This window comes from Petaurus breviceps, unplaced genomic scaffold, assembly GCF_028583685.1.
Source record: "Petaurus breviceps papuanus isolate PSGF00001 unplaced genomic scaffold, PetGlider_PUasm1.0 79, whole genome shotgun sequence".
Classification (NCBI taxonomy): domain Eukaryota; kingdom Metazoa; phylum Chordata; class Mammalia; order Diprotodontia; family Petauridae; genus Petaurus; species Petaurus breviceps.
In genome coordinates this window covers 26,233,095-26,251,356 of record NW_027186523.1, presented here as the reverse complement: position 1 = coordinate 26,251,356, position 18,262 = coordinate 26,233,095, and the positions used below count along the sequence as shown (strand labels likewise).

Sequence of the window (18,262 nt, the reverse complement as noted above, 5' to 3'; positions counted from 1 at the left end):
TTCACCAACTTTTAAAATTTATCCACTTATCTAACAAAAAGAATTAATACAGAATAAATATCAGAATGAGGTAATACAAACCAGTTCTTTATTCTTAATAGCAGAGTGCTACTAAATATTCCCTTTCTTTATTTGCTAATTGAAAAGGTTCTTAAATGCCACAGAAACCTGCCCAATTGAAATCTGGAATAAATTAGCAATATTAAAAAGGCAATATTTTTTAAAATGTTTTCTTCAGTTGAAAACAAAGGTGTTCCATAGACAAAATTATTCATTGCTGACATTTGGAAAGATGACAAAAAAGGATGGTGAGGATTAGTCAAAGCTGAAGAGTAAAAGCCAGATTTAGACAAATGCTATTCAAGGAAACACTGAAAATAAAGTATTTTTGACCTCTAACACTGTCATTACTCTTCAAATAAAAACATATGAAAGTAAACTTTAATATTATGTGGGGTTACATAAAGGTCAGCATAGAATTTATAGGAAAGCATTCTTCATCCAAATATATGTATGTTTAACCTATCAGGAGATATCTCAAATTCAACATGAACTCATCATTCATCAATTCCTCTCTCTAAAAAAGAAAAAATACTGAATGAATTCATGTTTCTTCTGACTTATTATTTCTCAAAGATTCCACTATCGTCCCAGTACACAAGGCTCAAACCCTTAGAGTCAGCTTTGACTTCTTTTTTTGTCTCCCTACCAGATAATCTTTAATGAAGTCTGATTCAATCTTCTTTTACAATGCCTTCCACATCTGTACTTTCACTTCTATCCTCTGGCTACCATACTAATTCCACCCTTCCAGTCTGAACCATTGCACTATTACTATTAAACAATTTGCTTCCTTACATGCTCTCACTTATTCAATGAATCCTGACCATAGCTACCAGAATTATGATGCTTATGCTAGAGTTTCTTCTCTCAGATTAACTTCCATTTAGACTATATATCACTGAACTTCAGTGCCCCTGGAAGAGAGAGGTGAGGCTGAGAACAGTGCAATTCTGCCTCAGTTAAATCCAATTCAAACCCATGTCAAGACATCATCTGGTGATGTTATTGATCCTCTTCAAAGCAAAGGACCCAAAAATATATCTTGTAGACACATAATTATTTTCAGGTTGTCTTCCCCATAGGAGGGAAGAAAAAATGGTTTTGTCATTCTTTTGTATCCCTAGGGATTAATTCAGTGCCTGACAGATAGTAAGTATCTAGTCAATGCGTATTGACTGACTAAGATCTGAATTTCCCCACTTCCCTGCACTGTAACCTAGCCCAGATCTCCTTATTGTATCTGCAAAGTTTTGGAAAGATTTGGTTTCACGCATTGTTGAAATTTGTGTATACTGTGTCTACAACATTCCTGGGACATAGAAGTCTGTTTGCTCTGTCACAAAAAACAAATGAGGTTTGTTTGGCATGACCTGTTCTTCAGAAAGCCATGATGACTCCTTTGCTTTTTTGAATGTATACAAATTACCCCTTGAATAAGATTTCTATAATTTTGCCAGGAATTGAAGCCAAGCTCACCAGCCTATAGTTTATAGACTTTTTGAACTTTTCCCCTTTTCTGAAAATTAACATCTTAGCTCTCTCCTAGTGCTACTATACTTATCCCATTCCCCATGATCTTTCAAAATGAACTCACCAATCATAGTTCTTCCCATATCCTGATATGTGGATTGCTTTGGCCTAGTGACATCTGCTCTGTTAGAAGGTAGAATTTTAGGCTATCAAATCCAATGTAGACACTACTATTTTTATAAACATTCTGAAAACTACATTCCCCACATCTATGGTATATTTTAAATACTTTCTGTCTTTCCTCTTCTCTTTATTTTATGTAGTGGTTGAGGTTGAAGTTGACTCCCACCCCCCAAAAAAGATTTTTATTATTTCTATTTCAATTTCAAATTGGTCAGAATTAATCCCTAGAGAACAATTCCTTCTTTTTCATTCCAGGAAGTGAAATGAGAATTAAGGAAAGTCCAGAATTTATCAGTCACTTTGTTTTTGGCATAAAAAAAGAACTCCAGATGTTGATAATTAAAGTCCTCCATCACTACTCTAAGGCACTTTTTGAGTTTCATAATCTGCTTTCTGATTTCTGCATCTATTTCTTCCTTCTGTCCAGATGGTCTGTATTACACTCCCTTCACAATATTCTTTCGAATCCTCCCTCTATTGATTACAAATTGTCTTGTATTATAATCATTTTTATATGTCATCTGATTTACCAGACTAAGATTTTTGAGTATGGGGAACATGTTTTACTCATATTTATGTCTCCCACAATGGCTAAAACTGACACAATGATTTCTCAGTAGTTACATGGCAAATGTATGTTGAAACAATAAAACTATTTTTGAAAAGATAATTCATAGTTAAGACACTTGATGGTTTATATGAATCATTTACATTTATATTATGTACATGTTACATATAACCATTTACATTTATGTTATGTAAGACATAAAGAGTGTCATTCTTAATTTTGCACCTATTCCTCAGATGAATCTGTTATAGTATTTATAAAGTATAAAATTACACAAATGCCAATACTTAAAAATAAATGCTTGATCATATTTATGATACTAATCTAACCTTGATTTGTACTTTCATTTACTCAGTGATCATTGGAAAAATGCTAATATTTTGACAAAAATTGGAAGATTTTCAACTATTATCTTTGAAGCACAAAATTTTATATCTAGTAGAAAAAAAAACCCTTTTAAAAATCAACATAATGGGGGTGGCCAGGTGGCTCAGCAAGTAAGAGCACTGGCTCCAGTGTCAGGATGACCTGGGGATCAAATCTGGGCTCAGATACTTAGCACCACACTCAGTAATAACTGGCTGTGTAACCTTGAGCAAGTTACTTAACCCTGATTGCTTAAAAAAAAAAAGAAAAAAAGAAAAATCAACATAATGTCCATTTGTGCTATTCTATTTAAAATGTTAGCCAAAATATACCATATGATCTGATCTCATATAAAACTATTTTGTTTTGAATGTATCAATACATATGGAAAAAGCCTAATATTTTTCATTAAGAAGTAAGGTACAGTCTTACTTTATATGAGTTTTCTGTTCCCCTTTGCTTTTTTACAGCTTCTACATTATTTTAGTGGTCTTTTAGTTTGAATTTGTAAAAAAAAAATGCTTGAGGACTACTTAACACCAGCAGGATAACAGATGGTTTTAATATGATCCAAGTACTGGCAAGCAAGTAGTAGGAATGTTAGAGTAGAAATGACCTGCAAATCATATCATTTGATAAATTTATTTCTCTATGAAAAATGCTGGACTGGTGTTTAAGATTCCCTTATGCATGAAGAGAATTTATATCTCTTATCCATTCTTTACTACTGCCTGTGGGTTTGAAAACATATGTTAAATACTTTAACATAGACAAGAAGACATCATTTTAGTAATTTCAAAATAGTCTTCTTTTCTATTATAATTAAAAGCAATAATTCTTTCACTTAGATCCATAAGGTATGTAAACTTTAACATTCACAATGTATAGATGAGAAAAATGACTAGTTTATTGTTGTAAATTTCTGCATTGACTTAGAATGAGAATTGGTCACTAAATGATAGGCATATCGACGTGATGTTTATCTATTAGTTCAATAAGCATTTATTAAGCAACTAATATTCAAAATTCACTGGTTTTTAGACAGTGAGGGGTACAAAGATTTTTTTTTAAATGGCATGCTCCCTGCCTCCAAAGACCTTACAATCCAAAAATGACTACAAGTCACATGTACAAAATATGAAGGACAGAGCATTTCCATTTGTTTCACCCAGATAAAATTTCCCAGGGAAGGAGACAGGTATGGAAGGAGTGGGTCTTGAATAAAGGATAAAATTTCAGAAAGCATAGAAATAAACTGTGATATGTATCTATTGAAGAATTAGTAATCCACTTTGGCACTGGGTTGGGCACTTGAAGGTAAATTACATGAGATAAGGCTGGAAAAGAATTTTGCCTCTAAAAGGAGTAGGGTCTTGAAGGCCTAGCTAAGAAATCTGACCTTTATTTGTTGGATAAAGGAGAACCATCAAAGGTTTTTGAGGGCTATGGTAATTACATTAATTTCATACAAATTTGTGCAATGGAGGAGAAGAGAAGTTGCAAACGTAGAAACTAGTGACGATGCTGCTGCAAGATTTTGGGAATCAATGACCCAGTATTATTACATAGAAACTATGTACAAAGAAGGAACAGTGCTGAATGCTGGGGACACAAAGAATTGTGAGCCTGACCTAGTAAGGGATTCATGTTTTAATAAAGAGTTAGAATACAAAGCCTCTAAAGTCACTTCAGTAGAAAGTCTGTGATTTTGTGAGGACACTTGGACAAAGATGTTCTGGAAAGACAGAAATTGGTAATTGTTTGGATGAGTCCAAGGCTATAAGCACCACTAACTAGTGGAACTAGTGACAAAAATAAGTCAGAAAAAGGAGCAGCTATTGAGAAGAAATGGTAGGGATGTGACAACTCCACCCCTTCCACTCTGTCCTTACTGCTTGGGAATTTAAAGACGGAAGCATAGGGACATTCCATCTCTTTCATTTTATAGGTGAGAGAACTGAGAGAGGTTAAACATATTTTCCCAAATGAGTAGTAGGTATCAGAGCAGTATGCGAAACCATTTCTTTGGATTCCAAATTTAGCACTTTTTCCCACTATAACACACAAATATGCTTCTCTTTAACTAAATTCTCCATAGGGGAAAATGGCTACAAGTTTTGCCTTCACACTGCTCCTCCATTACTCTACTAATGGTACAGGCTGTATGAGGTGTTCAGGAGGACTAGAACCTCTGGTGTGATGGCTTGTGGAGCCCTTTTCGGGGCTGCCCTTCTACCTTTGTCTACCTGGCACTCAACTCTCCCCTGTGGCTCCAAGAAGCTATAGAATGCACAGCAGCCCCACCCCAGTAAACCATCTCAGCAGATGAGCTAAACCAAGTTGAGGGAAACCCACAGGCCTCAAGCCCATTGGTGAATTGGCGAGGGGAGAGATGTCTAGCCCAAGCATGTGAAGACTTCCCTTGGTGGAATGAAAAATGAGAACAATTTGTTCCATTGGCCATGAAGGCAGCTATGTAGTAGTAGTATGTATGTAGTACTATGGAGCATTGAGAGCTTGGTCAGACATCAAAGACACCAAGGTCATCCGCTGTGTCGAGGTGGGGGCTCTGCCCACCCAAAAACTGTTGGGATTTAATGATATGTTGTGGTGGAATTATCTCAAAGAATTCAGTCTGACCTTCTCTAATCCAAGTACAAGCATTTACTGAGATTGACACCTCTCATGAAGCAGGCTAAATTCCAAGAGGAACCAGCAACTTCAGAGAAAGCAAGATGGATTTTTATAGGGTAAAGATGCAATTACATAAGAAATTTACATAGAACAGAGGAATATGATTAATATTTAAAAAGGTAAGAGGAGTTTATTAAGGGATTGGGTAATGGAGAAGGGGTCCCATCTATGGTTCGGTGGCTAAACACTCTGGTCATGTTGCCTTCTAATTGACTAGGTATTGTGGTCCTGTCTGGTCAAGATAGATAGTTCGGTATTGTGGTCCTATCTTGGGCTAGATAGGATGATGTGATTATGATTGAATACAAGAACACAACTGTTTCTGTGGGAATGGGTCTGGGGACAATAACTAGGTAGAGGCTGGGTTCCTATCACATGAACCCTCTTGCAGTTTCTGTGGGAACTAAGAGTTCATAGACACACCTGTTGTTCTAGTGAGCAGTAAGGCATATATGAAGAAGTTAGGACATGGGGGGGGGTTAGGTAGATACAGTGGGGCCTATAATGAAATTAGAATATTGGGGCTAGGGGCAGCTTTATTAGGATTCCATCATATCGTATTCCAGGTCATCACCAGTAATCTTGGCTTTTGTCTTGCCCCTGGACTGTGATGACTCTGGAAGAGAGAGTGAGGCTGATGACTGTGCAACTTTGCCTCACTTAAATCCAATTCACCCACAAGTCAACACATCACCCATGATATCCTCTTTGAAAACAGAAGACAAACAACTAATGATCCAGGGTCCAGGAATGAGAGTAAAATGTATTCATAAACATTACCGTGACATGTATTATGATTGTGACCATGAATAAAGAGTAAAATTTGTCAGAGATAGTGCTAAAGTGTTAAAGATAATCTAACCCCTCCAGCTGCCCTCGGTAACATTTTGTCAATTCTCTGTCAGTCATCTCTGCTCTCAATGAACACACGATGCTCATATTTCTAAATCGGGGAAGTGTAGGAGGCTGTTCTAGTTGAGACCTAGAAGCATGTATACCAGGAGCAAGTTGTTAGTGGACCTTCTGGTGAGTTTTTATTGTCCTGGCTAAAGGTGTTTACAAATTACATCTAAGTTCTGAATAGTGACCTAAGCTTATGATGAAAGGAAACTATCAATCAAAGCTAATATCATTAGCTAGTGTATATCAGTCATTTTCCAGATCTGGGAGACAAACATATCATTAATAGTTGTTTACCAAATCTAAGACAATCCCAGTTGTCATTAGCAGTTATTTACCAAAGCTCCCAAGCTTTGAAAAGTGCCTAGAACATAATAAGGGCTTAATAATGTTTTATTATCATTCATTTTATTTAATAGGTGGAGAGTTTGATCAGGAGATCCATGGGAAATTAGAAAAGGTTGACTTAAAATCTACAAAATTAGGCTTTGAAAGATAGGACAATTCAAGGATTTTATCTTTTCAATAATTTAATTAAATAGCTAAATGTTCTTTTATCTTTCTTAGCTAAAAATTAAGTAGAAGAAAGCTATGTTTTTCAGTAATTTTCTATATGAAACAGGTTTTTTTGGCTAATTAGATTTTAAATGTCTAAACTAATTTATTAAATAGATGTAATAATTATCAATTTCATATATATTTATTTATGTGTATATACCATATATTCTTCTATACATTTAAATTTTAATATATCAATTTTTCAAGCAAAAATTTCTGTGATTTGTTATTTGAAGCAAGTTTTATTAAACAAAATAAGAGTAATGAATAAACCTCATGGCATATAAAATAGTAATAAGTAAAGCCTTTCAAAACCAGCAGATGGCGCATGTTAGCTAAAAATAAGAAAAAGAAAATAACAGATTTGTTAAAGAAAATCCACAGGGAACGTTTAACCAGCATCTTGCAGCTTCTTCTTTATTAATCAATGGTCTTCCATACACACCCAGTCTTTACCCCTTAACACAAAGTTGTTTTTTTTTATTTTTTTTAACAAAATTACCAGATGGACTTAAGGCAGAAGGGCCAATAAAGAGGCTATTGCAATGGTCCAGGCAAGAGATGACAAGTCATTGCATGTGACTACAGACAATGAAAGATGTTGTGTTGTTAGAAATGGCAAGATTTTGCAAATGATTAGGTATTTGAGGCAAGTGATATTGCAGATGTGAGGATGACAATAATGTTATAAACCTCTTTTTTTCTTCCCTAGTTAATACCATGCCCTTTCATTTGTATCTAGACATGGACATTTTCTGGTTTTCAGAAGTGGTAAATTGTAATAGTTTTAATAAGCAAAGGACTTATTAAAGATTAAATCAAATAAATGTTATACAAAGGCACATTATGTTTCTAAGTTGCATAATCAGTAGGAAGAAAGGATATAATTTTTGCTCTTTTTGAAAAAAATTAATATGATGCTATTGACTTTATTATTTTGGCTAATCCCTCTGCCCCTCAAAATCCTATAAGGTACAGAGAAAGGATAATGAGATGCAGATTACATCTGCATTAATAGAGTAAGGCAGAAGACTGAGTCAATTCTATTTAAATATTTGTAAGTATTCTTGTACCACATACTGAACCTGTGTTGAGGATGAAAAAGTCCTTGACATCAAGGGGTGTGTGTGTGTGTGTGTGTGTGTGTGTGTGTGTGTGTGTGTGTGTGTGTGTGTGTGTGCGCGCACGCGCGTGCGCTTGTATTTAAACACATACAATGGAAATTTCTAGAAGAGCAGATGAAGAGGGAGTATACTGCAGGTTTCATCAACAGCTTATGTGAGGAGGACATAGGGACAGGAGATGGAATGCCATGTTAAGGGAATTCAATACATGAAAGATGTCCTTAGTGAGGTCAAATCATTGAGATAATATTGGCATTAATTATCTATATAGTTTCTTCTCTTGATTAAAGACATATCTTCAGAGGACACTGCTAAAATATACATTACCTAAGAGCCATCTTTCATTAATAATGAATATAAAAAATTAGCAAGGATTCATTTATCAAATTAGCTAGCTGTCACTTAGTAGAGTCCATGGCCCTGAGGGAATGAGACATGAAGCATGTAGGATTTTAGCAAAGAATGTAGGGAACAAAGTTAATAGAATTTGGCATTGCTCTTATACAACAGGGCTGGATAGGGTTTGTCAGTGCAGACTCTGGTCAGCTAGGCGATAGCATGAAAGTACATCAGGTGGAAAGAAGGGACATTAGAGATAAATTTCAACTACTTGACCATCCTATTATACGATTTTCATTGCTGTTTCAGTTGATTTGTAGTATTTTACTCTTTGTAACCCCATTTGGGATTTCTTTGCTAATGTACTAGAATATTGCCATTTTCTTCTTCATTGGATTAAGGCAAACAGAGGATAAATGATTTACCCAGGGCCACACAGCTAGTAAGGAGGAATTTGAATGCAGGTCCTCATAACTCCAGTTCCACTGCACCACCTAGCTGCCCTACAAGCACTTTTCTGAAGACATAAGCTAAGACAGGATTTTCTTAAACTTTCATATACTTATTATAAATACAAACTTAAATATAAATAACATTTATTAAGGACTTATTTTGAACAGAGTACTAAACTAGATATTAGAAAAGGTAAAACTGATAAGTTAGAACATCTATATCTTGATATCCAAGTTATTGATAAAAATGTTAAGCAGCACAAATCGTTGGAACAGTTCACTGGAGTATGTCTTCCAAGCTGATATTGAACTAGTAATAATTATTTATACAAATGATTCAACTAATTATGAATCCAACTGACTCTGTTATCTCATAGTTTAAAGGTACATTAATTGTATTTTTCATAATATCTTTTTGCCAGTAATTGAAATTAAACTCACTAGCCTATACTTTGCAGACCCAATTCTCTTTTTGATTTTGAAATTCAGGACAATATCCTCCCTGTTCTAATTCTTCACATTCTGTCTGAGATAGCTTAGTGGAGCAATGGCTAGAGCTCTGGGCCTGAAGTAAGAAAGCACTGAATTCAAATCCCTGGTTACAAACATTTAATCAGCTAAGTGATCCTGGGCAACTTCAGCCTCCTTCAATTTCTTCAGCTGTAAAATGGGGATCCTAAGAGTACTGTCCTTTTAGTCCTGAATCTAACAATGGCCCTTTGATGAAATTTGGGCAGTTCTCAATCGCTGCCACATGTCAGTGTATGGAGCTTTAGGGTCAAGTGTGTGCAGTTCCCCAGGTAGTGGAGGATGGGAATAGGGTACTTCGGTTTCCAGAAGCACAGAGATGACTGGTGTGGTCTCATTTAGGCTCCTGGGACATATCATATTGTATGTAAAAGTTTGGGGAAGAAAGGAAGAGGAAATGGGTGAGGAAATAAGGTAGGGGATAGGGAATAAGGAAGTGAATGGAGGGCCTTTCCTTTTTTGTGAAAAATACCAACTCTTCCCCAGGTACTCAGCAGCTTGGAGCTCCTTAACATAGGGTCTGAACTACTGGAAGTGGAAGGCACATGTGGAAATCTGCAAAGGCCACTCCTCTGCAAAGGCAACCAGTTGTGGCCACCAGGCCCCTTTCCTCTGAACCATCACATCAAATCTAAAATGTACCCCAGAGTTAACTCAAACGTCCAACTACAAGTTGTGTGCATAGAGGAGTTCAGCTCCCAAAAATTAATTCTCAAGCTTCTGAAAGAACCACAATTATCAAAGGCCTGGAGGTGTTGAGGCAACAAGCACACCCTCCAGGATGAGTTGGAAGGGTTGAAGGTCCAGTGCCAATCCTTCCCATCCATCAAAGAACACACACATAAACCACAGCTCTTAGTTTGTGAATGTGATTCACATCATTGACCCCTAAATGTTCAGCGACTGAACCTTTCAGTCACAGTATTCCCCAACAAACCCTGGGCTGTCTTGCTGTCCATACAGCCCTGGTGCCGTTTTAAGGATCAAATTTAGTACCAACACTGGCACAAAAGTACTTAATAAATGTTGCTTCTCATTTCTCTTCCAGGATCACTGAAATAGTTTGCATATCACGTGTACCAGTTCTTATGGTACACTGGCATGTAGTTCTTCTGGTCCTGGTAGCTTGACCTCATCAAGGAAAGGTAGGTGATCCCCTGTAATCTTCCTATTTATCATGGGTATTAACTACCTACTTGCCAATTTTGTTGTGTTCTTTCCAATCCAAAGGTCATTCTTTTCAAAGAAGGTAGAAGCAAAATTAAAGATGAACAGCTTTGCTTTCTCTATGTGGCTTGGCTATCATTATCGCATCTTATCTCACACAGGAGTTCTTTTTCTTCCCCCCCCCCCCCAGTCAATCCTGAATGGAGAAGAGGCATTTTGAGTTGAACTTTAAAAAATGGTTTGAAATTCAACAAGGAATAATGGATCAAGGAGGACATTCTATGCATCTACATTAGTATGATCAAAGGCTTAGAGCTGTGTGCCTTTGGGGCTCAGGAGGGGTCAAGAAGAGACCATTTTGTTTGAAGGGTAGAGACAATGAAAGGGAATAATATCAGATGGTGCAGTCAGTGGTTGACTTTGGGACTGTACTCAACTGCCTAATATTTATGGCTGTAATGGGAATAATAACAAGTATTACTGTCTTAATTCAAATTGAGATAAACTCACCTTTTGAAGAATTTCCAACAGTCAGTACCTCCTAATTTTAGGCCAAGGAACAATTATACATATGTCTTAGCTTTCAAAGTGTCTAATAATTATAATACTTTAGACTAAGTTGAAAGTAAACTAAGGAAACTGTAAGCAGTAGTTTTAATCATCTGAATCAAGTAATTTTGTCTTCATATTAATAAGAAAATTAAAATAGCTTTTTGAAGATCCTACCATAAACCACAGAATTACAGAATTTTAGAGCTAAAAGACATATTCACTTTTGAGCTAGTTTTTGAGGTATTTGGCACAAAAGTTCCATGGTATTTTGTTTTTATTTCTTTAATTTGTCTACACTTGAATTCACAATATATCACCATAGTCTAAGAAAGAGAGACAGAATCATATCTGCAAACAGCTGTAACTTTCATTTTATTTTCCACTGGCATTTTGCCTATGGTGAAATATTTATCTAAAAAGCAATAATCACCTGCATACTACATGAACACATATAATCACAGCAAAGAATTAATCAGATTGATAAAAACATGAGTACTGCACAAAAGCTTGAAAATGTAAGCAGCTAGATATCTTTTTTTTCTTGTTCAAAGTTTCATTTTTAAAAAGCCATTTTCAAACACATCTAAATATACACGAAGACACGGAGATACAATGATTGTTACACTTGTCAAATCAAATATCTTCTCTTGGATTTCGTAGTTTTTCATTTTTCTCACTAGTTAAGCATCTTGATTTCACCAGTCTGACTATTGAAGAGGTACTGCCTTCCAGTCACTAAAGGAAAAAAAAAAATCAATTAATGTGAATGTCCCATTGTTAATGTCCAGTTAAGAACTTGCATTTATATAGCAGTTAAGGGTTTACAAAGCACTGTCCATATATTATTTAATTTGATCCTTCCAATTATGTGAAATAGATGTTAGTATTATCCCCCTTCTACAGATAAGGAAGCAGGAGAGAGAGGGTCACACAGATAATAAGTTAATGAAGCAGAATTTGAACTGTTCTTCCTGAACCTACATCCAACACTCACTCTATCCACTATTCCATTTTACCTCTCAATCTCACTTTTTTTTTTGAGAGGGGGAAGCAGGGTGATTGGGGTTAAGTGACTTGCCCAAGGTCACATGGCTAGTAAATGTTACGTATCTGAGGCTGGATTTGAACTCAGGTCCTCCTGACTCCAGGACTGGTGCTTTATTCACTGCGCCACCTAGCTGCCCCATGTACCTCTCAATCTTATTACTAATTGTTTCAATTTTGAATGTGGTGTTTTGTTTTTGGTAGGGCAATTGGGGTTAAGTGACTTGCCCAAGGTCACATGGCTAGTTTTTTTGTGTTAAGTTTCTGAGGCCGGATTTGAACTCAGGTCTTCCTGACTCCAAGGCCAGTGCTCTATTCACTGTGCCACCTAGCCACTCCCAATTTTAAATGTTTTAATTGAGAGATATAATCAAAGGGATATCATGAATATGTTAATGTTTTACAGTATTTTACAGATTTTACCATTCAAGAAATTTATCATTAAAAATTTAAGAAATTTTATGATTATACTTTATAATTAAGAAATAATTTAATTTTACATATGTTATGGTGTGTATATATGTGCGTGTGTGTCTGTGTCTGTGTGTGTTTTATAATGGAAAGTCTCTAGAATCTTGGATAGTTGACTCTGCTAAAGATTTTTGGAAAATATTGGACAAGAATTTCAGGGTGAGAGGCCATGGAAACATTCTTTTTTTTAAACCCAGCATTCTTTTTTTAAATGAGGAGATGGCATGTCCATACTCATGAAAAATAGGGATCCCTCAATATAATCACTGCTATTTTTAATCTTTGTTAGCTCAGTTTAATAATAAAGTGTCAAATTTTAATTTTTATTGATTTACTGAACCCAAATAGTCATTCTAGTTGCAAACATTTATTTCAAATGGAATCAAAATTGAAATAATTATTTCAAGTTCTGTGACAGAGTATTTCTTTCAATTACATTCAACAAAGATATTATCCCTGTAACATTTCTGATGATTTTCCTGATTGGGTACATTTATCCTCATCCATAAAAAATTAAAAAAAAAAACCTTTTATAACAGCCAGAAGCCAGCAAAGTTTTCAACTGTAGACATCATTTGAATTCAAAAATAAAACCTTAACTTTGACTCTATATGGGGCACATTCCCTTTATGTCCTATAAGAAGTTTAATGCAAGTCATACTATAGCAACTGCAAGGAAGTGAACAACATAAAAACTGTGACCATAAACTTTAGTATTTACTTGTTTGATGATTCTTGTGTATTAATTAGAACTGCTACCTGCAATTTTTCCTCCTTTATTAACCCTAGATTTCCTATTTTGGCATTTGTCACTATAACAGCATGGTATTTTTATCAATTCTCATCATTCCTGACCTATCTGCAGCATTTGACAGGATGGATCACCCTCTTGAATTTTCTCTCCTCTATAAATTTCCTTGACACATCACTCTCCTGTAATCCTTCTCTCTGTTCAAATGTCTGTCTTTCTGGGCCTTCAGCCATGCCATGCCAACTTACCATGAGTGTCCTAATAGAATTTGTCCTGGATCCTCCATTTTATAAAATAGTTCATGAGAATCTCATCAGCTCTCAGCTAAGGAATATCAGCTAGAAAATGGCTCTTATTTTTGTAAATGTGAGAAATGAAGCCCTTATCAGAGAAAATTACTGTGATATTTTTCCAGTTTCCCATTTTTCTTCTAATGTTGACTACATTAGTTTTGTTTGTACAAAAGCTTTTTAATTTCATGTTATCAAAATTATCTGTTTTACTTCCCATAATCCTCTCTGTCTCTTGTTTGGTCGTACACTCTCTCCTCTTATCCATACATCTAACAGGTACATTTTTCCTTGTTGCCCTAATTTATTTATGATATCACCCTTTATGTCTAAATCATGTATCCATTTTGACCTTGTCTTTGTATACAGTGTGAGATATTGGTCTATACCTAGTTTCTGCCAAACTACTTTCCAGTTTTCCTAGCAATTTTTGCAAAACAGTGATTTATTACCCTAAAAGCTTGGATCTTTGACCTTATCAAAGAGCAGTTTACTGTGATCATTGTTGCTGTTGTTGGTCAGTCATGTCTGAGTCTTCACAATCCCATGGACTATAGTGTCCATGGTTTTTTGTTTGTCTGTTTTTTGGCAAAGACAACTAAGGGGTTTACCATTTTTTTTCTAAAGAGAATTAAGAAAATTAGTCTATAGTTTTCTTTCTCTGTTTTTGTTTTCCTTAGTTTAGGTATCAAAACCATTTTTGTGTCATAAAAGGAAATTTATAGGACTCCTTTGCCTGTTTCTTCACATAGTCTTTATAGTATTGGGATGAAATGTTCTTTAAATGTTTATAGTAGAATTCACTTGTAAACCCAGGCTTCGAGTTTTTTGTGCACTGCTGTTTTCAGAGCTAATTCTGGGGGTTTGGAAATTTTTAGTCCTTCCAAGGGGGTGTGATCTGGGGAGAGGTGTGGTCACTGCCATCTTGTCTGAACTCTGGTCCTTAACCACGAAAGGCCCATGATCCCTTGGGACTGCAATTTATACCATCCCTCTGGGCTTCTACTGCTTCTTGACTCAAAGTGCTCATCTTAGCCCTTGAACTATTACTTAGAAGTGGGTAAATGCCAAACAGCATCTGGTCTGCTGGTGCTAGCACATGGTTACCCTGTAATCACGTTCTGACCACTTGCCAGGCCCCCTTACTGTCTCTGGCTTGAAAGCTCCTAAAGTTGCTGATGCTCCTGTCGCCACCACCTAGTACCACCACTAGTGTTTTCATCCATGTGGGCTCCAGGCCAGCCTCTTTCCCTGTTTCACAGATCTCTCCTTCCAACCTCCTATGTTGTCTTGGGCTGGAAGAATATCTCATTCTGACCTCTTCTTGGCTCTGCCGATCAGAATTCAATTTGAAGCATTATTTTAAAATTGTTTGGAGAGGAATGTTGGGAGAGCTCAGCTGTGTGCTTTCTCTGCCCCACCATCTTGGCTCCACCTCTGGAAGTCCACCAAGTGAATTGTTAGTAGGTAATTTGAGCATATTCATGCAGTCTGGATAATTAATTGCTTGGTTCATTTTTCCACATTATTAAGAACAGTTTCCCTATGTCACATGTTACCTGACAGAAACAATGAAATTGTCCAAATTAATGCAAGTGCCTGGAATCCACTGCTTCTTCATCTCTGCCTCTTAGAAACTTTATCCTTCTTTTAGGACTCAGTTAAATTATTACTTATGAGAGATCTTCCCAGAACTATTCCCTTCTTTTAGGTCTTGATTTTCTTTTTCTACCTGTTATTTGGTATTACCTATCTATATATATGATAAATATGCATATATAAAGAGATAGACATATAAGTATGTACATCATTACAATATTAACTCCTTGAGGTCAGGAACTGTTTACTTTTCTAATTATATCCCCCAAAGCTAGAACAATATCTTGTGCTTGTTTAATTGAATTTAATATTTTACACTCATAATTCAATGTATGGAAGATTAAAATAATACAATTGGAGATTTCTCAAAAGTAACCACCAATAATTAATATGAAGATCATTAAACTGAACACATTTGAATTTTCAGAATTCTGTGATACTTCTTGTCATAGAGGGGAAAACTGTTACCATATATACTGTATTTTTTTTTAATCTTCAGATTTCTTTTTAGTATCTATTCCATTCATTCAATTACCAATTCTAATTTTGGTGGCATAGTGCTGACATCATGTGGTATATTTGGGAAGTAACTAGCATTTATTCTATATTCCAGGGTATTAGTTATTTACCTTGGTTATTTTTCATTAAATTTTTGGTGAAACATTGAAATTGTTATTTGTTAGAAGCAACATTATAAATGTTCTTGTTTCATTTGAGAGCACATTAGAAATGTAAATTAACACTGCATTCTATTGAACTTTGTGTATGTCTGCTTTAGGGTACATGTAGCATACATATGCAATTTATTATGAATATTCTGCAAATAACTATGCCTTTAAAAAAAACAACCCAGTAAGTATCTGGAGTCAAAAGATTCAGTTGAACATCAATCCTTTACTAATTGCAAACCATCTCATTGACCTAACATGTATACACGTGCATAAACAGACACTCTCCAAAATAAACTTCGATCAGGCTCAAAGCCAGACAACAAAACCAGTATGCATTGGATCAAATCCTAAAGTTTTGAAACTAGGACTCTAGGGAATCAAAAGGGGAGATCTTTACCAAAATTATGCTGTTTCTCATGCTAGGAAACATAAGCACTGAATGATCTTTCAAACATTTAATTCACTTATAATTATAGATAGTTGCTGACCTACATAGAGAATTACAGTGTTATAGAATCTCAAACCTTGAAGATACCTTAGGGGCCACTTATGACCACCCATGATACCAGAAAGAATACCTTCTATAAGATACACAACCAGTGGTCATCCAGCCTCTGATTGAAAATCTCCAATAAAGAGTGGGTCCATTATTTCCTGACATCTCATTCTACATTTGGTTTGACAATGTTTACAACATTTCTTTATATATCAAAGCTAAATTTGCCCAAGCACCTTCCACCCTTTGCTTCTACTTCTTCTCTGTGGAGCAAAATATCCCAAGTTTAATCTCTTTTCTACATGAAGCAATTTGAAAAGAGCTATCCTATTTGCCTGAAAATTTTCTCTTCCACTATAATCAATTCTCAGTTCAATTCTGTCAACTGATCCTCATATGGCTTGAACCCTTTCACTACTCTTGGTGCCTTCTTTGAGATACTCTTGTGTATTTCAATGTACTTCCTAAAAAGTGGTTCTCAGAACCAGAGATGACTAGTACAGAGTAGAACAGGATTACCTCCTCCTTATTCATGAAATCTAATTCTCTCATAATGCAGCCTAGTGCTGTTAGCTAAGATAGTGTGGTTACTTCTTCCCAAAGTACAGAATCAGACCAAGAATAGAATTTTCTGTTTTTGATTCCTCTACCATCTGAAATATGGCACTACCATTAAGAGTAGAAAAGAAGTTTTTAGCTTCTATGCTTTTCGCAGAGACCTAGAGCTCCAGCAGTTGTCCCCATCGTTATCATCTCTCATCTTTACGGTGTGATTCCTCTGCTCTAGGCTTGCGATGTTTCCAGAAATCATCTAGTTCCTTTCTGTCCATCTTTTCTTTGTGGATGCCTGCCTTGGGAAAGCCAGTGTCTATAAGAATCCCCCTCTCTACTATCCACACTTGGACTTTTTCTTCTGCCTCTCTCCCCTTCCCTCTGTGTTTTTTGCTATTTTAGTTTGTTTCCTATATCACTCTCTTAGCCTCTAGCCCAAAGTTGAATTTTGTTGTAAGTAGTGATATATAAGAAGAGATAATATAGTAGGCAGGAAAAACAAACACATATAGATATTCCTCAGTCACCCCTTCTTCCCCAATAAAGTTGTCACATCCATCCAAGTTCTTTTCTGATTAACATGGCCTATCCTGTCTCCATCTCTCTCTCCCCTCCTTCCTTTCCTCTTACTCTTTAACCAAGAATTCTGGCCCTTTCTCCCATTTATTAAGGCAAAAAGCCCTGAATCTGAGTCTGGTTTTCCTTGAAAGGGATTACTAATGAAACTTTCTTCAGTCCTTTATGTATAGTCACCTGGCAATATAATTGAGTGACTGTGATTTTCCACTTCATAATGAAAGAGACAGAGGAACCAGAGATAGAAACAAAGACAGACAGACACATAGAGAAAAAGAGGCAGACAGCAAGACACAGACCAAGAGACAGAGAGGCAAAGATAGAGACAAAGGCAGAGACAGAGACAAAGAGAAACAGAAAGAGTGAGACAGAGGCAGAAAGATATACACAGACAGTCATCGAAGGAGCAAGAAGATTTGTGAAGCAGGGTTTAGAGGAGAGTTGAAGCAAAGGAGGGAACCTCTTAAATCTGTTCTTCACTCTCACTACACTCCCACTTCTATTAAGTTCTATCCCAAGACTTCATCCCTTTTCAGGCTCTTCACTGACTCTAAACTCTTAAGTGAAATAGTTCAATGAACCACCCCCTAATCTTGAACCTTTTGTCTTATCACTGGTCATTGTTTGAAATTAGGACTCTAGGGGATAAAAAAAGGTTCCCTTTATCAGGATCATGCTATATTTTTATGATAGTTAACATAAACATGGAGTGCATTCATATTTAATATGATGATTCTTTCATTGCATTTAGTTTGTCAGTACAGTGGATAGATTTATGGATCTGGAGCCAGAAAGATCTAAGTTCAAATTTTTATTCTTAAGTGACCTTTTTTCCTCTTTCTTCTATC

The 18,262-nt window shown here is 35.9% G+C and overlaps 1 protein-coding gene across 1 annotated transcript in view; it reads right to left on the bottom strand.

Annotated features, from left to right (window-relative positions):
• Positions 1–11,318: 11,318 nt before the first annotated feature.
• Positions 11,319–18,262, bottom strand: part of LOC138175877 (cadherin-related family member 4-like) — a 133,000-nt gene continuing 126,056 nt past the window's right edge. Inside the window, exon 18 of the mRNA XM_069106512.1 lies at positions 11,319–11,699. Within this exon, the coding sequence (XP_068962613.1) occupies positions 11,641–11,699 (59 nt within the window). The 3' untranslated portion in view covers positions 11,319–11,640. The remainder of the gene's footprint in view (positions 11,700–18,262) is intronic.